At 40.6% G+C, this 22,295-nt stretch overlaps 1 protein-coding gene across 1 annotated transcript in view; it reads right to left on the reverse strand.

Moving 5' to 3' along the window:
• Nucleotides 1-22,295, reverse strand: part of PPM1J (protein phosphatase, Mg2+/Mn2+ dependent 1J) — a 44,757-nt gene that overhangs the window by 5,899 nt on the left and 16,563 nt on the right. Inside the window, exons 3-8 of the mRNA XM_075264065.1 lie at nucleotides 20,431-20,751; nucleotides 12,570-12,682; nucleotides 11,198-11,282; nucleotides 6,692-6,810; nucleotides 4,107-4,170; nucleotides 391-498 (exon numbers count right to left, since the gene is read on the reverse strand). Of these exons, the coding sequence (XP_075120166.1) occupies nucleotides 391-498; nucleotides 4,107-4,170; nucleotides 6,692-6,810; nucleotides 11,198-11,282; nucleotides 12,570-12,682; nucleotides 20,431-20,751 (810 nt within the window). The remainder of the gene's footprint in view (nucleotides 1-390; nucleotides 499-4,106; nucleotides 4,171-6,691; nucleotides 6,811-11,197; nucleotides 11,283-12,569; nucleotides 12,683-20,430; nucleotides 20,752-22,295) is intronic.

Below are 22,295 nucleotides of genomic sequence, written 5' to 3' on the forward strand. Positions count from 1 at the left end.
TGGCTCATAAAAATCTGATAACTGTAGCTTTTAACAGTTATTACATTTACAGCACGTCTCCTTCCTGGAAGACAGAAAAAAATTGGGAAAAAAAAAAATCAGCGAGCCATAGCCAAATGCATAACTCAAGAGTTTCATGAGTTATAGCTCTGTATTGTGAATCATCTTCATTTTATACGCCAGGGGATGCAGCTTGTACAGTAGGTATATACTGAGTATATAATGAAAAAGCTAAGCTCATTTAGTCTCAAGGTATTTTACAAAGAGAATGGCTACATAGACAACAAAGCTGGACTTCCTAGTGCTCTATGATCTCAGTGGAATGTCCTCCTGCAAAGCTATGTGGCAATACGTCTGAGTCATACAAGAAACACAATATGATGTACATACCTCAGGGATACAAGATAAGAATGGCTTGATATAGATATTGGAGTTATACACTTTAAGATCATGATCTCCAAATCCCCGTGTCACTCCAATGGTCGCCATAACCCTAGCCTGGTGGAACATTAATAGCACAAGGACAGTTAACGCTGCTTTGTAATACACCTACACATAGTACACCCATATACACATGTAGCAGAGTTATCCTAAACTTCAGCATAATATAATATCACAGAAGACAACAAAAACCTATGAAAAGTCAGCAGGAAAAATGATCAGTTCCTGGTGAACTTGTATATGTGGTATGTACTGAACTAATTTTGTATTGTCAACTTTATTTTAGATTACATTCACATGATTATTTCTCGGCCCTTTATATCTGTATATTGAGAGAACGGTCATTGGTACTGCTTGCAATAACAGGTCATAAGTAGTCCATGCTTTGTAAGACTTGTAAACAATACTAAAGTAAGGAAAAGAGCTAAAAGTAAGGAGACTCCTGAGACTGCATCAACTATGAACTTGGGCGATTCATGTGCATCTTACTGATCCCTCGTTGCCCCCATTTTGATACTGTCTGTTTCCCCGTCATTGTCTAATTCTTGGTCTCTCTCAGGTAACAGTAGATGCCACTTAGCCAGTCACTGTACGCAGTGGTGACCCGCCTCAGTCAGGGACTGGCTCAGCAACATTACCTGTGTGTTAAGATGGACCTGAAAATGGAGACCAGTTATGGATCCAAGCAATGTCGGAATGGGAATATGTGTGTTAGGTTGGGGGATTCAGTCAGGTAAGTACTACTAATTATTTTTTTAACCCATTCTGAGATGTTCGTTAATTTTTTTTACCCTTTTTAAAGATATAAATTGCAATGTTCACTTTATAATTACCATTTGTTAGATATAATACATGCCTATTAGTAAGAAAAACAGGTTGCTAAAAGGGATCTGCATTTTACAGTCCATAGTAAGGGCCCCTTCACATGGCTGATACGCTGGCTGCTTTAGAACGTGTAAACGTTCCGTAGCAGCGGCATCTAAAGCAGTTCCCATTGTTTTCTATGGGAGCCGGCATACGTGTGCTCCCCATAGAAATGAATGGAAAGGGGCCACACGGTGGCTCAGTGGTTAGCACTCCAGCCTTGCAGCGCTGGAGTCCTGGTGTTCAAATCCCACCAAGGGCAAAAATACCATCTGCAAGGAGTTTGTATGTTCTCCCCGTGTTTGCATGGATTTCCATCCCATATTCCAAAGACATACTGATAGGGAAAAATGTACATTGTGAGCTCTATGTGGGGCTCACAATCTACATAAAAAAAAAAAAAAAAAAAAAAGAAATGAATGGAAAAAGCAGCCCATTCATTTCTATGGCGAGCGCGCGTCTGCCGGCTCCCATAGAAAACAATGCGATCTGCTTTAGACGCCGCTGCTATAAGCTTCCATAAGCGCTTTATCTTATCACAGAGAAAGCTGTGTACGAGTACTTCTCTCCTTCCCTTCTTGACAGTGATCTGTTAGGTTAGTGCAGAGCAGGAGAGGAAGCTGAACTGTCTGTACAGCATGGACTATGTGAGAACCACTGCCCTCCCCAGTCTCTTCTATTCCTCACAAGAAGCAACAGCAAAACAAGATCAAAGTTCTGAAGGAATTTTCATGAAGGAATAAGCATGTTCCTGCTGCTTCTTGTGAAGTATGAGGTCTACATAGTGAGGCTTGTGGCAGGAGAAGTCAAGAATAAAGCCTGAATATACAGTACACTGTGGCAGGAATTTATAGTAACAATAAGTCAGATACAGCAGAGCTGTGATATGCGTGAATGACAAAGCGTATCACTGATGAATTATGCTACGCGTTTCGGAACATAGTTCCTTCCACAGCAGAGCTGTGCTTAATGTAGTGCGTGTTTATGTGTAGCAGTTGTGTATATCATTTGTGTGAGTTGTGTGCGCAAATGTCAGCAAAAATACTAAAAATCATTCAAAACTTAAGAAGATGGCAGTTTGGTTCAAAGATAAGGACTTTTACCTACTAACCTTTTCTACCATAGAATACCAACTAAGGGGGTCACTAGACTAGACCACCAAGGTTAATTAATAAGAAGACCTTTCTGTACCTCCACCTCTTGGCACCCAAAAGCCTTGCTGCTTACAGTTGGAATTTTTCTCTGACTCCCACCATTATCGAGGAATCCTTGCACAGTTATGCTCTCTATTGTCAGGTGGGCGGTCTCTGTCTCTATACTCCAGCCAAGGACTGCCCACCTGACAGTAGTGAGCATGATTTGCTCCAAGTAACAGAAATGATGGCTCGTAAGAGTCGGAGCTAAAGAAACGATTTCAGCTGTGACAAGAATTAGTGGAGCGGCATTTTTTGAAAGATGTAGCAAATTGGAGATGATGAAAGTTCTACTTTCAATACTGTTGTCCTACCAGGAATATGTTTTATAGTCTGATAAAAAGGTAATTATAATTTCATATGGTTTAATAGGTTATTCCTCTAGGGCAGTCTTTCTCAAAGTGGGCGATAACGCCCCCTTGTGGGCGCTGGAGGCCTATAGGGGGGCAGTAAAGGGCACAGAGAAGATTGGGGGGCGTTGAAGCGGTTTAGGGGGGCAATGGCTAATTTAAAGGGGTGGTATCATAACAATGATTCTATCTATACTGCTTGTTAATGTGGATTTAAGACTTTTCCTAAATACACTGCTTCAGCAAAACTGCTTTGTTTGTCCACTATCTTACTTTATTCACTTCATTATGGACACTAGCACCTGGCCCCCTACTCATTGCTGAGGGAGCCACATGACGTAGCTCCCTGCTGTGTGGGGGGAGAGAGGGGGGGGCTGAGTGTACGGAGCCAGCCTGTGTCTGCACCACACATACACATCACATACACATCACCTAGCTCCCTGCTGTGAGACAGAGGGGGGGGGGGTGTGTGTGTGTGTGTGGAATAAGTGCTGCTTTCTTATATAAAGCAGTCTAAATCCTACTGGGCTAAAGGACCTGGTCTCTCTGTTCACTAGGATAAAGCTTTATTATATAGAGCAGGCTGCTAGTGGGCATCACAGGCCCTTCAGTCATCCCATAGGATCACGCTATGTGGTGGGCAGAGCTACACGCTAATTTGGGGGTGGGGCTAATTGACGCGAGCAAACAGGAAGAAAGAAGATTTTTAGGCAGCTTAGAAGGCTACAAAAGCCAATCCCGCAATTGTACCCTGGATTGTGGTCCATCGTTCAACGATTTTTGATAGCATTCCCATCATCGTATTTGTGTGAACGTGGATTTAGTGCTGTGGCAACGTTGCTAACTAAAAAGAGAAATCAGTTGCAGATTACCGAACGCGGTGACTTACGGCTGTTTTTGAGTAAATTCGAGCCTGATATTAACAAACTTGTTAAAAATCATCAAATTCATCCTTCACATTAGATTAGTTTTAAAATTAAAATTGAAATGTTTGTTTTAATTACATGAATAAAAGTTTTCCTAATATTACAAAATGGTGTTTTACATTACCCTCATCAGAAAGTCTTATTTTCACATGACACACATAATTTAATTATTAACATAATGACTGCGATTGTGATTCTTAAGATGTAGTAAAGTAAAAAAAAAATTTTTGGGGGGGGCGCTAGAAAATTAATTCTCGAAGTGGGCGGTAGACAAAATAAGTTTGAGAACCTCTGCTCTAGGGGTACCATCTCTAATATAAATATACACAAACCTTTTTGCCTTCTCCATAAATAAGTGGGAACTTCATGTCATCTTCTTCAATAGTTTTATAAGCCCTGTAAAGCAAGAAATAATCTATACATTTTTTTGGCTAAAACATGTTGCTCACTTAACCCACGCCACATTTAATAAATTACTTCAGCTAAGCGCACCCACAAAAAGTAGCCAGAATCATCTGTATTCGTGCCATGTAGTGATCTGGGCCTAACAGAGGCTGCAGGTTTTTTTTTTAGCCAAAGCCAAGAGTGGCTACAAAAGGAATGGGAGATATATAAAAAGCAGTTATATTTCTATCTTCTGCTCAATCCACTCCTTGCTTTGGTTCAAAAAACTGCAACTAAAAGTTGCATTTCCTCAAGCGGGGAGAGACACTAGAGAGACATGGAGGAGAAGAAGAAAATGCAAGCTAGCAGGATTTGCAGAGGCAGTGACCAGTGACCAGGCTGCAGTTATACTGTAGTTGTAACATTACAGGCAATAACAACAACTTCATGTTCATGAGCTAGTGGAGCTCATGAAAGGTCCTCTTTTAAGTTAAATATACTTGGAATAAATCCATATTAACCCTTACGCTGCCCCGTGTCTCCAAATATTTTGCACCTCCCTTCCAACTAGGCTAATTCATTTGGGCCTAATCTGGAGCGGAATGCCGCGACTGGATTCCAGCGCACTGCACCGGCATCGAGTCGCAGGAGGCCTTATTTGGAACCGGATTCTGGACCTGCCTCCGCGTCAAAATCCGGTCCAAAAAACTCTGTGTGAACTCAGCTTTAGACTGCCAGAACTGATAATGTGTACCACCTCAGCCTGGGAATCCCAAGTACGACCACACAACACGTGTTTTTTTTTTTCATCTGTGTAGTCTAGTCCTACAGTCATGTGCTTACTATGGAACAGAGAGGAAGAGAGGTCGTACATGGGCAGTAGTAACACATGACTGCAGAACTCAATTTTTAGATTACTAGAAATTACAGCAGTAAATGTGACATGTGATTCACCACCAGGCTGAGCCTTATGTATTTCACAATAATGGAGCAATGATGGTATGACTGCAATTCACACCATCAATAATTCATGCTAAGAGAGAGAACTGATGGCTTAAACTCATAAACACAACCTCCCCCTCGTTCAATAGTCTCTGTAAACCATCTTGAAAATGAACATCACAGAGATGAGATACTGTAAAATGGAAAGTTTTGCTTCCCTTACGTGTTTTGATTTGCAGTCAATGACCAAAACCCTGATGTGGCCTTAAAGACAAATTATCTTAGTTACCTATAGCAGCCAATCGCAGCAGTTTTCATTTCTTTTAGTGTTCTCAAAAAATTAACTGTGAAATAACCATGTACTGTTAATGGTTAATGGGCAACAAAGTGTGTTTTGGGATAGAATGTTAATGCAGGTACTTGTTGATAAAGGAGGAGGGGCTTATACTCGGGGTTTCTTATAAGGTGGAAGGAGCTTAGTGGTTGATAGGAGCCCACAGCCTTCAGCCATTAAGCTACTACCTATTCACCTAACTAAAGCTTGCATTAGGTAAGGGAACAAGGTTTTGGAAGAGCACCTTCAGATCTTCAGGCTAGTTAGTGGCGGATAGAGTTAATGGGGTTCTTATGTCATCAGAACCCAGATTTGCAGAATGAAGACTTTAGGAACCTGCTGAATATCTCCACTGTGTAACCGGTGTGGAGAGTTAGGTGTCCAAAACCAAGACGTGCTTTGGATTTCCCCAACTATGGTTGGAAAGGTGGGCTAGATCCCAGGCCACAATGGAAAGGATAAGAGGACTAAGAAAGGGGTGATGAACAGTAGCCACTTCTGTCTGTTCATGTGTGTATGGTGCCATACATGTGCAACCTGCTGCTATAAGTGAATGCCTCCAGAGATCCCTAAAATACCAGGAAGTGCCTCCAGGAACCCTACATCACCTCAGTCTGACCCCCTCATCAAAGGTGTAGGGCCTATAACAGTATTAGGTGCCAAAAGCCACTGTGATTAGTGAGACTGCCATCTTGGGCCAACTTCAGAGTGCACCATCTCTTTACTGCTGAGCTTTGGGTTGCTGTAAATGTATATTTCTCTATCTATCCAACAAGTAATTTTTTTATTCTTCCATACTATGGGCACCTGCTTAGGAATTTTTGTGATGACGCTTTATCTATACACCTTGCTGTAACAATCCTGGCAACTGCACGCTGACCCATTGTCAAGGTAAAGCAACATAAAGCACAACTTTGGTAATGGACCCCTTGGCAACAAACAGTTGGCAGGTAGTAGCAGCAGTAACTAGAAAGTTTTAAAGATGGAAACAGTTAATATGGTAACAGGATGGTCCAAACAATGAAGTATCACAGCAGGACATGCTACATACCACAATAATCTTCTAGAGCCGACCTCAGATGGAACCATATCCAGGCATGGGAAGGATCACATCACAGGATGCAGGCTCATAACCCTAGTCCCATTATACAATGAATAGTGCTGGGCTTGGTTAGCAGTCAAAACCCCTTTAACTAATGCAGCATGATAAAGATCAGATTTCTCTCTATCCTGTTGTCAAACACAGATTATATTTACCAGCCAGTCATGGTATGGTCACGATACAACATTCTTTTCTTAAGTTCTTTCTGTTGAATCCTTCGTGGGAACTCAAGGCAAGTGAATTCATTACCTAGTAGTTCTGGCTTCAAAGAGGCCTGAAAAATAATCACAAATTACAAACTATGAACTAATTTTTGTTTCCTATAAAAGAGTCTTTAGTAAAAATTATCCCTGAAATAAGAGTCATCTTATTTCATTTAAAGGAATGATATTACATAACTGCAAGATCAGACTACTGTGTAAGGGTGCATTCACATGGAGTAACGTGCCGCGTGACCTGGCACGTATACGCCGTGTGAGATTTTGAGCGCCATATACGCTCCCACTGATTTCAATGGGAGCCTGTATCGTATACACCGCGTTATTTTGCAGCCGTGTTTTTGCGGCCGCAAAACCACGGCCACAAAATAACGTGGCGTATACGAGACTAACACCCATTGAAATGAATGGGAGCGTATACGGCGCTCAAAATCTCACACGGAGTATACGTGCCAGGTCACGCGGCACGTTACTCCATGTGAATGCACCCTTACACAGTAGTCTGATCTTGCAGTTATGTAATATCATTCCTTTAAATGAAATAAGATAACTCTTCAGGCTACCAAAGATGGATCAGTGGCTTGAAAACCCGACGATCGGAAGGTAAAGATAACAACCGTTCTTGGATTCTACGGTAATAATCAGCATGTAACATATACCCTAGGTGGAGTAAAACTGAAATGGTCATTTGTAGTCTCTTGTAAGCGTAGATCACAGATAGTGTAGATATAATGAAATTGCATGCTGTTATTTAATCAGCTAGAGCCAGTAAGATATTGTCATCTATTAAGCCATGACGGCTGTTCACAGAGCCGTATTGAGGGCTTATGTTGTGTGGGATAAATTGTACTTCGTAATTGTACATTGCATGGAATATCAAATGGTATTAAGTAACCAAAGTGTTCAGAAAAGGGTACAATTAGAGAAAAACAGCTTTTGAACCATACATTCTTTTGGTCAGCACAATCACAACAATACCAAATTGATATAGTGTTTTAATGTTTTAACACTTCTACAAAAATCCAAATTTTTGAAAAATGAAAAAAAAAAAATATTTTAGTTGTTATATTATATATGCTTATTCTGACTCCTGTCACTTTTTATGTTTTCATATACAGAGGTGCGTAAGGGCTGGTTCACACCTGCGCCCGGTCTCCGCTTTGTGGGTTTCCGTCTTCTGCCCGAGAAACTGGACAAGAAACAGAAACCCGGCAGTCAGTGTCCCGCTATTAGTATCTTGTGCTTCTCCGCAGTGAAACTGTTTTTTTTTTTTTAACCGGACACAAAGTCCTGCATGTCCGACTTTGTGTCCGGTTAAAAAAAAAAGGTTTTTCCGAGGAGAGGCAGAAGACGCTCACGGGCAGTCACTTTGCAAACCCATTCAAGTGAATGGGTTTGAAAACTGGATGCCAGTTTCCATCTCCTGTCCAGTTTCTCGGGCAGAAAATGGAAACCTGCAAAGCGGAGACCAGGAGCAGGTGTGAACCCGCCTTAAGAAGTCTTTTTTGCAGCATAAGATGTCATTTTTACTATTTTGGGGAAGGTTCAAAGTTTTGATCACTTTGATCTTTTATACAACTACAGTATTCACCATATAGGGTAAATATTCTTATAGTTCTGTGTAAAACAATGGAGACCCGCCAGTTATTTTGCCTGCTCTGCTTCTGAGCGGGCACTATAATTAGGCTCCGTTCTCACAGAGTAACGCGCCGCTCATTTAGACACGTATACACGTGTCAGAGCGCGGCGCTTCAAAACAGATCCCATTGATTTCAATGTGTTACGCGCGTAAACCGGTGACATCTGCCATAACAGTATAGTGGATGTCAGCAACAGTTTGGATTTTCAGACTTAAGTATGGTGGGTAAGGATGCAATATTACCACTAGAGTGACTTTATCTGGATCATGTTTTTCAGTTCTGGGCACCCGATCATGGAAAGAGTGCCCTGGAATTCGAAAAAATACAAAGAACAGCTGAACAAATAATTTGGAGAATCTTTGTTTTGAGGAAAGGTTAAAAGAATGTGATTTATTTTGTCATTACAAGAAACATCTATGGGAAAATGTGATTCATTTATACAAATATATAAATGTCAAATCTGGTGAAAAAATGTTCTATATAAAATCTTTTCCTTCTAGAGATAAAGGGTTAGATCTCCAATATATGTGGCTAATTTTGAGTGTTCTTTTTTGTTTTATTTTTTTTTAAGACTTTTGCAAATTTATCCTTAGGCTAAAGACCCACATTGCGGAAATGCAGCTTTTTTTATTGCAGATTTTGTTGCAGTTTTTAAGCCAAAGCCAAGAATGTCTACTAAAGGAATGTGAAATATAGAGGAAGCTCTTATACTTCTACCTTCTGCTCAATCCACTCCTGGCTTTGGTACAAAAAAACAGCAAAAAAATCAGTAACAAAAAAGCTGCGTTTTCACAATGTGGGGCTTTAGCCTAAACCAGGCTTTTTTGGTACGTGGATTTGGCCAGGTCTTAAATATTCTGACAATGGCTATTTAAATACTGGGAGGTATGACAATGGATATTTTTTGAAGGAATGCTATAGATGTCTAGTTGTACAGTAACCAGTATAGTTAACATTTCATCTTCCAATGGGCCTCCATGAAGTAAGAATTGATATTGGGTTGGTTACTATGGATGACACCTATAACTCTCCACTTATATTGCTTTTCATAAAACTGCCCAATTATGCTATGAAACCTTTGCATAAAACTAGTGGTAATATGAGTAATGTTTAATAGAAATTCATGACTGTGCTGCCACTTCCGATTAGGGCTAGTTCACATGGGGTTCCGCCTGAACACATTCCATCGCAGTGCATTGGCATCCCGTCGTGGCTTTCCACTCCGGATTACGCCCAAATGAATGGGCCTAGTCCAGAGGGTGGTGTCGCGAGGCCGCCTGAACAAAGGGCAGCTCGCTTCTTTTTTCCGTAAGCGGGAACAAACCGCTCACGGAAAAAGGAAATGACCAGCTCCCAATGATTTCCGCGTCAAAATCCTGAACATTTTGCCCCGTGTGAACTAGTCCTTATGGTTCTACGAGGAACGTTGGATGTTTTACCACAAAAAAAACTGTGAGGCTAAGGCTTGTTGCAGGTTTGCTGAAGTGCTTTTGAACCATAGCTAATAATGGCTACAAAAGTAATCCTACTAATATTATATCCTTCCTACTTCCTACTAATCCTACTAATCCTATCCTATCCTACTAATCCTACTTCCTTGAAAGTTTGTATGCTTGTTCCTCAATCACGCAAAAACGGCTGAATGGATTTGAATGAAATTTGGCACACAGATAGATTGTAACCTCAATTAAAATATAGGCTACTTTTTATCCCGGTAAATGACAGTTATGAATTTAGGTTCAAATACTATATTAAACAGCTCTTAGCAGCAGCCTTATCTCAGCCAGGCTGGTATCACTCTGTGTAAACACACTTAACCCTCCATGTGTAGACACATTTGCATATTATCTGATCTACTCCAGTGCTGACAAACATGGGCAAACACCTAAAATCCAAATTGGCAGTTTGCCAATTTTTAACATGCCTGACAAAAGAGACTCTACTTTGTCGCAAACAACAGCTATGAAGGTAGCCAGAAGTCACAGACTTCTTCTCAAGCTTAGCTGAGATGGATCATCGACGTCAACAACATGCTCATTATATGGCTTCCCAGCGAGGTGCTGAGATGCCAGAACAAACCCAGGCACGGTGCAAGAAAGAAGTTCAGCGGCAGGCCAGCTTGACAGCTGCAAAAACGCCAGAGCATGCGGATCATCAACACCAACAACATGCTCATTAATATGGTGTCCCAGCGAGCTGCTGAGATGCCGGAACAATCACGGCCACAGTGCGAGGAATGAGTTCAGCGGCAAGCCAGCTTAACAGCTGCTGAAATGCCAAAGCAGGCAAAGCATCGACATCAGCAATTTGCTAAATATAGGCGGATCATCGACGCCAACAACCCGCAGACAAAGTCGCGGGCAGAGGCTAGTGGGAAATATATAGGAAGCATCTTATACTTCTACTTTCTGCTCAGTCCATTCCTGCCTTTGGTTCAAAAACATCAGCAACAATATCTGCAACAAAAAAAGCTGCGTTTGCGCCACGTCGGGGCCAGCCTGAAAGTCACAAGCTCCTAATCCTGACACACAGGAACACACAGTAGGCTCTTCTGACTATTTTCGGCTTCAGTCTTGTCAGGGATGTTGTGGTTTTCTGTTTCAGAAATGCAAGAGCAACGTTTGTAACAGTAAAAAGCACATCTTGTAATATTATTCTGGGAAATGTGCTCACCACTCTAGTCATAAATAAATCAGAAGTTGTGAGGAACAAAAATGTGCACACACTTGAAATATTCACATATAGGCAGGACCTCACTAGTGATGTGACGTATGGTGAGTAAATGCGAGTATTGTGTCCTTACTAGCAATTGTAGCCTCTGCCTTTCTGTTTCCGGAGTAAACTCATGTGACATCTCTATGATTTTCCCCTGTCGGATGATTATGGCCCTGTAAATACAGAAATATAAGTACGCAATAAAGAAGCAGGAGGCATATATTGTACATATTATATAACAATATGTTCACAAAGCATATTTTACTTGCTGAAAAATAAGGCAAAAAATAAGCTCTGGAATCCAGGCACTTTGTGGTATTCCTAATTTTCTGCAGTTGCATAATCGCCTGCTAAATACATACTAAGGGCGGGTTCACACCTGTGCCCGGTCTCCGCTTTCAGGTTTCCGTCTTCTGCCAAGAGAAACTGGACAGGAGATGGAAACCCCGCGGTGTTTTCAAACCCATTCACTTATGTGATGTGATTGGGCCTCAATGGTCTCTAACATCATTCTGAATACTTCTGCCGGAGCCCTGAAAAAGTAACAATGTTGTTAGTTATGTTTATATTAGTTATACTCACGGATCTGAAGAGACCCCAGAGTAAAATAAGTTAGTGGGTAGCGAAAGTTTATAACTAAAACTCTAGAGGCCACTCTGAGACATTATACTGTTTGAAGGAGCCACTATAGGATACTATACTGTGTGGAGGGGTTACTGAGGGACATTATGCTACATGGACGAATACTTTGGGACATTATAGTGTGAGGAGGGGCCACTATAGGACATTATACTTAAAGGGGTTGTCTAGCAATTGGACAAACTCCAGACCAGAAAGACCTGGGGAAAGTGGTGGCCTAAAGTCATTAAGACTTACCTATTAAGGGGGCACTTACTGCATGGTGGCTAATTAAGGGGACATATACTGTGTGGAGAGACCAGTAAACAGGGCATGTACTGTGTGAAGGCCAGTAAAGAAGGCAGCAAACTGCTTGGGGGCCAATAAGAAGGCAAAACCCAGTGTAGTGGCTAAAGAGGGCTTTTATACTGCCTGAGACCATTATATCATATGGGGGGTCATTAAAGGTAGCATTATACCGTGCGGGCTAGTAATGGGGACATTATAACATGTAGGAGTCCGTTAATGGGGAGTGATACTGTGTGAGTGTCGGTTAAGGGGGCATTATACAATGTATGGGCCAGGGGCCCTGGTCAAAACTGCTATGGGACACTGCCTTGGCACGTTATGCCCCTAATTAAAGTACAAATCTACCAGAGGAGTTGCTGATTTCTGTGTTACATTACCAACAATGGCAATCTGGCATAGTCACGTCATTTTACTCTCATGTGTTTCTTATTCCTTATTGCTTAATAGTGCTAAAGCATGTGGTCAAAGAAAACTTGCTTAAATCAGGACAGTTTGCAATATGTGGTAACAGGATTGTTTGCATGCAGTTTTACCTGCTGTCGCCAGCATTGGCTACATATAGCTTGCCCATCAAGCAGATAGTCACAAGAGCACAGCAGCCTCCATCAATGCTGTGTGACGTTCGCTCTCTTTCGATTTGTTTATCCTGTAACCACAGAAAGACAATAATGTTGTTGTAAGAGCTTAGAAATTATATCTATTCTGTTTTCTATATATGTTTAATGGAGCAGAAAAGTACATGCACAATTCATCATGAAGATGTCACATACATCAATGTAAAATATAAAATTTTACAATTACGATCATTACATATTGCATAAGTGTAACATAAGAGTAATCTCTATCTCAGCCAACTAAATCCAACCCTACCCATTAGGGTGGTGTAGCCACAATAAAAAAAATATATTAAATATGCAAGTAGCACAAATGTGGATCCTACATCCAAACCAAAGTGAGTCACGGGTCTCAAATTTTGTATGAATTTTATTCTACTTAATAAAATAAATTTCTTTTGTAATATCAAGAGATTAATCAGTCTTTTGCAGGCTGAAGTCGAAGTCCCAGTTTTGCTGCTGCATTATGGCTGCAGCACATTTTCATTTGTCTCTAAGGCTGTGGGTAGTAGTATCCATTACTGATACTACTGGTTTCTTTATATGCAATTTTTCCCGGAGAAATTGTACAATCACAGAGAAATAGGCAAGAAAAGCCCAAGTCACCATAATATAGAAGATTCCAAAAACTGAACAGCTAATACAGGGCAAATACATCCAGGCTTGCAGCTAAAACACAGAAAAAAAAGTGGTTTATATTAGATGTGTGGTAGATCCAGTAGTTGGAGCTGTCTTGGCACTGGGAGTGTTAGCTGTATGGTCAGACCCTCAAAGCTGACACACCTGGAGCCACAGCATATCTGGGTGCTGCATTGTTGAAGTAAAGGCCAACCTCCTATATGCAACCTACCTAGTTTGATGTGGATACAGCAAATGGTGCCTCATACTAACAGTCACAGGAGGCAGCCCCTACTGGATACACAGCATACCAAGCAGCACCTGATTTTTCTCTTTCCATTCTAGCATCTACCCTGTGAAGACATCTTGCTTTTGGATGGTATCTATGGATGGACTTTTCCTAGCAATAGGGTTTGAACTGCACATTAGCTAGAAGAGCAGGAATTTTAGGCCGGGGCCTCACAGGAAAAATCGCAACATTATACAGTAACGGCCATGAAAAACATCCATTTTTTGCAGCTGTCATGAAAATGGCCAAAAGTAGAACATAGCCCATATTTAGATGGTCTATGACAACATGATCCACCAAAATACTTGGTGTCCTCAGGTTTAGCGGGGCACTGAGTAATGTCAGGATTAGGATATTTACTTGCAGCTGAATAATATATATCATATAAATATCCCAACCCCGACTGTGTTTTCAGACAGTAAAATCACTGGAAATAATATAGAATCTCCTCTTTCATAAGACACCAAATGCCAAAGACAGAACTGTTTGAAGTGACCCTCCATCCTTTACACTCATTTTCTCTACATTTTAACAACCCCATACACAATGTACCGTAGCTTAGCGAGAGGCAGGAACAGCTCTCAATACAGAAGCAAGGGGGACAATAAAGAGATGCAGGATTTCACAAAAAGGAGACAAAATTTATTAATAAAATATATTACAAAAATTGAGTAACGAACAAAAGCTTCTAAAAAAATTTAAAGTTATCCTCAAGTTTAGTTATGTTTTAAGCTTTATTTACATTGAATATGAAAACCTTTACATTACATTTTTGTAATAAAAGTAACTTTTGCATGCTAAGGCAAAAATAAAGACCATTGGGCAGATAGGATAGAAATACTGCCTCGCTATTGAGAAATAGCACTGCTATAGTGCTGACTGGCTGGGACTGGGCATATCTGCTCTATCAAGAAACAATACCGTTGTACTTCTGCTTCTTCATAGTTCTAGTATTTGCATATCATTATCTACCAATGGATCAGGACATCCGTGCCATATGAAATAGGAAATGTGAACCTGCTCTGACAACTGCCATAGGATAGGCCGATGAGTCAGCTATTTGTCCTCTTATTTGACTATTATTGTGTCTCTGGTGTTATAAAGTATGGGCAATTCCCAGGAAAATGACATAGAACCACTGAAATAAATATTTCTGGTGTATAAAACTACGTAATATAGCCAGTCAATTTACCAATAACTTTTCTGAGTCATAGAATCTCAACTTCTTTGTTCAAGGCAAATACAAATGAGTCAGAAGTTGGTTAAGGGTGGGTATAACTTTTTATTACTGTTAATCTCAAGCTTAAAAAAAGGTGAATTGGGTTTAATTGGGTAAGAATTGGGCTAGGGTTATGGTCACTGACATTTTCTCTCTCCTTCCAGGCAACAGACTGTAACATAAGACCTCTTTTTATCTTCTTCTAGAACTGGGCTGCTTGAGCATTGCTACATTTACAACCTAAATTATTCAATTTTATAGCACCTCATGCCATTATTGTTCCCCTAGTTTTCTGGTGCTTGACTTAAAGGGGTTTCCCTTGAAGCAACCCTTGAGATGGTGGAGACAGGTGTAAAATTAATAAAGGCATACTCACTTGTCTCCATTGGTCAGCAGTTGCTAGTAAGGAACTTGTCACATATGTTATGGACGTAATAAATGGTTGCTGATAACTTTATGTTTAGCTGCTGACTTTAAAGTGAACCCATCACATTGAGGATACAGGGCAATCTACAGGCAACATTTTACAGAGTAGAAGGAGCTGAGCAGATTGATATATGGTTTTATTTAAAAAAAAGATACAGTATAACCTCAATTATATCTCTGCTCTTTCTATATTTAGGGTTAGGTGGTGATCCCACTGATTGACCCTTACCTATCTCTGTATGCAGAGTCATAGAGGAAAGGCTGTCAATGGGCCCAATGGACTGTAAACTGATAATGTGCAGAGATCTCAATGAATAAATTACTAGTTATACTGAATCTACACCCACAAAACTATCCGTCAATGTTCTCAGGATCTCCTGCTCTATAGCATGCTGCCTACAGGTTTGGACAGCAGTCTTAACATAACAGACATTAGCAGTTTTTCTGGGACTTTATTACATTGATTATCCATATAAGATCATCAATATAAGATCTGCGAGGGTACCACACCATTAACTTCATCAGATCAAAAGCTCCAGAACATTGCAGTTCCTGGTAATGCCAAAAGCCACACAGCTCACTCACTGTACAAATTGTAGTAGTGTAGTATTGCAGCGCTATCCCATATAATTCAATAAAGTAGCACTGCTGTCCCGAAAGCCAGCACTACAGTTTACAAGGCAAGTGAGCAGTGTGACTCAACATGACGCAACTATTACCAGAAACTGTGTGTTGTCCTGCAGAAAATGATCTCCTGGGGTCTCGGACCCTTGCAGATCTAATATTAATGTCCTATTTTTAGGAAAGTGAATAAGCTATTTTACTATTTTTCCTCAACCAAGTTATTATTATTATTGTGAAAGTTTGGATGTTTGTTACTCAATCACGCAAAAACAGCTGAATGGATTTGAATGAAATTTGCCACATAGATAGATTGTAACCTCGATTAAAATTTAGGCTACTTTTTATCCCAGTAAATGACAAGGCTTTGTGACTGTTATGAATTTATGTTCACATACTATATTACACTGCTCTTAATTCAGCTTCTGAGAAAGCCAGGGCTGTTATCTCTCTGTGTAAACAAACTCTAACTCTCAGTGTACATGCATTTGCACATTATCTGATCTGCTCCAGGCACTGCTGACACACTGACATGGGCAAACACTTTTGTCAGTTTAAAACATGCCTGGAAAAAGAGAATCTAATTTGTCACAAACAATGAGAGCTATGAAGGTAGCCAGAAGTCACAGACTTCTCCTCAGATGGAGCTGAGGGGGATCATCGATGCCATCAACACGCTCATTATATGACGTCCCAGCAAGCTGCTTAGATGCTGGGAAAATCACGGGCACAGCAATATATGGTTCACATCTGCATTAACGGAATACCGAATGCATTAAAAAGTATGGGTCTACAATGGGGTCCGTGTGGTTTCCGCTCAATGTCTGAACAAATTATACTTAAAGAAAAGTCCTGCAAGCAGCACTTTTCTCTCCACCAGTTTCAGTATAAACACAGCATAAAACCAACGGAGACCCAATAGAACCCATTATAGTCTAAATGATGTCTAAAAGATATTTTACAAAGTATTATTAAAAATATCAGGATAGATTTATGAAGACTATGACTTTCCAATGAAATGAGAGGATGTTCCAACTTTCAAACAATAATCTTATACAGGCTTAAATATAAAGAGCGCTGAAGGCTCCTAAAATGTCCCACTGAATATTTCATCTAAACACGTAAAAGAGACATGTGACTTCACTTTTCAGTCCATTTCAGCTGTATGGCTTCCAGATCTCTTAGGAGACTGATTTCTGTTCTTTTCCATTTTTCTCATTTCCTTAAAGCAGAGCTGCTGCGTATTACGAGTGTTGTGACATACCATTAGCGACCATTTAACCCCCTGTCCGTGCCCTAATTCCTGACAGCTGGGAAGCTACAGATGTAGAAGGAGGCACCTAGTTATCATCCAGCAACTGGTAATGCGATAACAATGCAGTAGTGTTGTGTTATCAGCCATAGCAGAATTATATTATTACACTGAGCCAACTGATAAGTACATGACAGAAACCACAATGCACGGCTCTGGATATAACAGAGGTGGATACATGCCCATCTGTATAAACCTAACAGCAATTCAATTTAGTGCTTTCCGAGTGCAATCTCAACAGGCCATAGTCAGATAGCTGCAATGAAATGTAAGTGCTCTAACTTCATTACACTTAAAGGGGTTTGCTCACAATCTCCATGGAATTGACCATAAATGCCTGATAGCTGTGGGTGAACTCTAACCTGAGACCCTCTCCCCACCTCTGTGCTCCACTAAATACCTAGCCGCAATCTCATTGAGAAGACTTTCAGCTATGGTCGGGTTGTACAGAAATGGTTTACTTCTGAGCTATGCTGTTTCCAGAACTCCTACAGATGTGAAAGGGAGTTACAGAAACACCGTAGAACATTGAGCTGCTTCTGTAACTCATTCACTACCATGGGAGTAACGGATATTGTAACTCTGAACTATACTAACTGTTTCCATATAACCCGACCGTAGCTAGAGGTCGCAGCTGAGTAAGTAGCGGCGCATGAAGGATAGGGGGCTCATTTTAGAGATAGATGTGGGTCCCAAAGGTGGGATATGCATTTATCAGACATTTAAGTTAACCACTTCACTGCCAAGCCAATTTGTGGTTCAGGACCAGACACATTTAATTTTTTTTTGCATGTTTTGAGGGCTATAAAATTTTTATAATTTGTGTTATTCAATTAATTTCTGCATCTTTTTTCGGTGACCTGACAGCCAGCCAGAGGGGAGCCGCATCATGGCGTCAACCATAGCTGTAGTTAGAGCCAGTTCCCCGTTTCAGAAGCTGCACAATGTATATAACGGTTTGTCCTTGCAGCACAAAACAACCACTTCCCGACATATATACTCTATGGGTGGTCCGGAAATGGTTAAAGGGTATTCTGATGCTAAACATTAAATGTATATTAATGTCTTATCAGTAGAGGGCCAACCATTGTGAATGGGGCTCTATTCCAACCAAAGCACAGTGCCTGAACAGCAGTGGCACCATGTATAAACTTGTTGAAAATGTAAAAATTGATTTACAAATATAATGTCGAAGGGGTCACTGTGCTTTACTGAGTGGTGCAGCTCCGTTGTTTTAGGTATTCTTGGAGATCCAAGTGGTTCATTATTATTGGGTCATAGTGACCCCTACAATCAGACATTGATATGATCAAACTCTGTGTTCAATTGTATGAAAGAGGAATTGCATGCAATATTCATCCAAGATAGGTGAAAGACATTCTTTTGTCAGACTCATATGTGCAAGTATTTCTATTTTCTCACTTTTCTAGGCAAAGGCATCAAGACCACAGCTGGGCAATTAATCGAAATATGACCGAAAATCACTCAATTAATCAATGAACTTGCTAACATTGATTATTTCAATTATTTTGCATCAAATCATCCTATCTGACACTGCTGTAGTCTAAAGAATATGTCACTAACTGTACGCTATTCATTTATAATTTCTGTTATGTGAATATGCAGTTTGGCATACAGAAAGGAGGGCGTAGCATGTAAAAAAATGGGAGCGTCCTAAAATAATCACTTATTAATCACTAATCATAATCAAGGTAAAATGTTCAATTAATCCTGATTTTCATTCAGATCATAATTGTCCAGCGCTAGTCATGATAAGACATATACTGAGTAGTATACATGGTATGCGAATCAATAGCAGAGTATCCCACTGCAGGCCCAAATACAGTGGACTCATAACTATTGGTTCGCAACACATTCCTTGTTAGCTGCTATTATCCAAATACTTATTTTGCTTTCTTCTAGCTACTGATCTTACAGACCTGTCTTCACACTATGCTGCCCTAAAGCCAGCCTTACATATGACATATGTATCTGCAGATCATTGGCAGATCCAGCTTATTTTAGTAGCATTTGCTGTTAATCTTACATGTATGATCAACATGAACATCAGATTCTTTGCAGAGTTTACCAAATTTAGGGAGCGTTCACACTACTGTTGTTAATGTCCGTTGCTGTCTTCCGTTATGGGATGACAGCAACGGACATTAAACTGTTGCAGAGAACAGTCACAGACTGATTCTGTGTCTGTTTCCATTTACACTAATGTGAACAACATGACAGAAGTTATCTTTTGTCATGTTTCTTTAATTTTGTAACAGAAGATAAAGTTTGACTTGCACAACTTTATCTTCTGTTACAAAGAATACAAACATGATGGAAGATAGCTTACTTCACGTTGTTTACCTTACTGTCAATGGGAACAGACACATAATCAATCTGTGACATTCTCTGCAACAGTTTAATGTTCGTAGCTGCCATCCTATGACAGAAGACAGCAACGGACTTTAACAACGGAAATGTAAATGCCCCTTTAGCTAAATCTTCCAAGGGTCTATAGATAAATATTTTAGGTGTATTGTCAGCTTTACACAGTGCAGCATTGTATAGTAAAGAACTGGCAGCTAGGCATATGGTGAAGACAATGATACTATGCTGAGCCTGTGACCCCTGGGGGAGTTCACACGGAGTAACGTGCCGCGTGATGTGGCATGTATACGCCGTGTGAGATTTTGAGCGTCGTATACGCTCCAATTGATTTCAAGGGGAGTTAGTCTCGTATACGCTGCGTTATTTTGCATCCGTGATTTTGCGGCCGCAAAATAACGCTGCGTATACAATCCCGGCTCCCATTGAAATCAATGGGAGCGTATACGGCGCTCAAAATCTCAGGGCCCATTCACACGGAGTAACGTGCTGTGTGACCTGGCACGTATACGCCGTGTGAGATTTTGCAGGCCGTATACGCTCCCATTGATTTCAATGGGAGCGTGGATCGTAAACGCCGCGTTATTTTGCGGCCGTGATTTTGTGGAAATCAATGGGAGCGTATACGGCCCGCAAAATCTCACACAGCGTATACGTGCCAGGTCACGCGGCACGTTACTCCGTGTGAATGGGCCCTCACACGGCGTATACGTGCCACATCATGCGGCACGTTACTCCGTGTGAACTCCCCCTTTACTGTCACTGTTCTTTGGCTGGACAGAATAGTTATATGATGCCTTTTTTATGTGCTAAATACATGAAACATGCAAGCTTTCTGACCAGCTTAGGTCTATAAATGTAACAGCACAGGGTTGGAGGTATATTCGTGTTTTTTTTTTTCTCTACTTACCATTTGTTTGAAAGCATTTTCCAGTGCACCAATGACAAGACTTTCAGGAAACACTTGTTTTTCTAAATGGAAGCGAAGTGCTGTCTCCATAGGAGGATTAGTTATCTCAGGAGTCGACGTGCCTGAAACATTTTCAGTCCTAGTCCTAGTGCCTGGGTCTAGACACAGAGGAGCGGCTGCTGTCTGCTGCAGGATGTATACAAGGTCTCTTAGCTGATCATAGATCTGAAGATGAAGGAGTCTTGATGAAGCCAAGGCACACCCATACCCTGCATGGCCATCAAAGAGTGCCCAGTAAAAGAAGCTGACTCCATCATTGACCTGAAGTGTAGAAAGGAGAAATCATTCACTTACTCCTCTGTTATAAATAATGCATCATACAGTAACAAGTTCTAATTCTTCTACTATCCTAGACATCTGGGTGACATGATACTGGAGGGCTTGCTCACCATTACCCTCCAGTAACTTAACTTACCAGTTAGTGCCAAGTGTAAATGAGGGTATTGTTGTTGGCACAGTATGTGAAATATTATATTATAAAATAATAACATATAATAATATAATATTGCCTTGCATAAGGCAATCTAATACCTTTGCTAGTGCAGAATATGAAGAGTATAATGGTGATTTATATTATTTAACCAATGTCTGGAATGAAGCTTCAGATTCCTTTTAAAGAAAGATTTCTCTTGAGTATGATGAAGAATATGTATGAATATAAGCGGTTGTCAGACTCAAGTTGTCAGACTCGGTTGTCAAAGAATCAAGCATATAGAAATCCAGCATGCCTAATCCTTGACATCTGCCTTAGAGACTGACACACTCCCAATCGACTCTCTAATGTGTATGGGTGTGTCCTGATGGCATATCAGAAGGACTGGCATTTTCCATTTTTAACACATGCCCAATCCTTTGTTCCCACACATGATAAGCCACTTTCAGACACCCTTTATTTCTATCATTTCATAATACATAGCAAGTGTGCAAGTGTACGTGGGAGTCACGTGAATTACTCAGCCAAATGAACATCTGGACGTCAGCTATCTAAAGAGTATACTAGTGCATCTCAATAAATTAGAATATCATCAAAAAGTTATTTTTGTTTTAGTAATTCAATTGAAAAAGTGAACCTCATATATTATATTGAGTCATTACAAACATAGCGAACTTTTTAAAGTGTTTATTTCTGTTAATGTTGATGATTCTGACTTACTCCCAAGGAAAACCCAAAAGTCATTATCTCGGAAAATTAGATTAGAATATTATATAAGACCAACTGTAAAAAGATTATTTAATTCAGAAATGCTGGTCAAATGAAAAGTCTAGGCAGTAAATGCCCTCAATACTTGGTCGGGGCTCTTTTTGCATGAATGATGGCATCAATGCGGCAATGTGGTACTGCAGAGGTGTTATGGAAGGCCAGGTTGTATGATAGCAGCCTTCAGCTCATCTGCATTGTTGGGTCTGGGGTCTCTCATCTTCCTCTTGACAATACCCCATAGATTCTATGGAGTTATGGTCAGGCGAGTTTGCTAGCCAATCAAGCAAAGTGATATTGTGGTTATTAAACCAGAAATTGGTACTTTTGGCAGTGTGGACAGGGGCCAAGTCCTGTTAGAAAATGAAAATTCCATCTTCAAAAAACTTGTGGGCAGAGGGAAGCATGAAGTGCTCTAGAATGTCCTGGTAGATGGCTGCGCTGACTTTGGTCTTGATAAAACACAGTGGACCTACACCAGCAGATGACATGGCTCCTCAAACCATCACTGGTTGTGGAAACTTCACACTAGACCTCACGCAGCTTGGATTGTGTAAGCCTCTCCACTCCTCCTCCAGGACCTTGGTTTGCAAAACTTACTTTCATC

This window comes from Leptodactylus fuscus, chromosome 2 (assembly GCF_031893055.1).
Source record: "Leptodactylus fuscus isolate aLepFus1 chromosome 2, aLepFus1.hap2, whole genome shotgun sequence".
NCBI classification, from domain to species: domain Eukaryota; kingdom Metazoa; phylum Chordata; class Amphibia; order Anura; family Leptodactylidae; genus Leptodactylus; species Leptodactylus fuscus.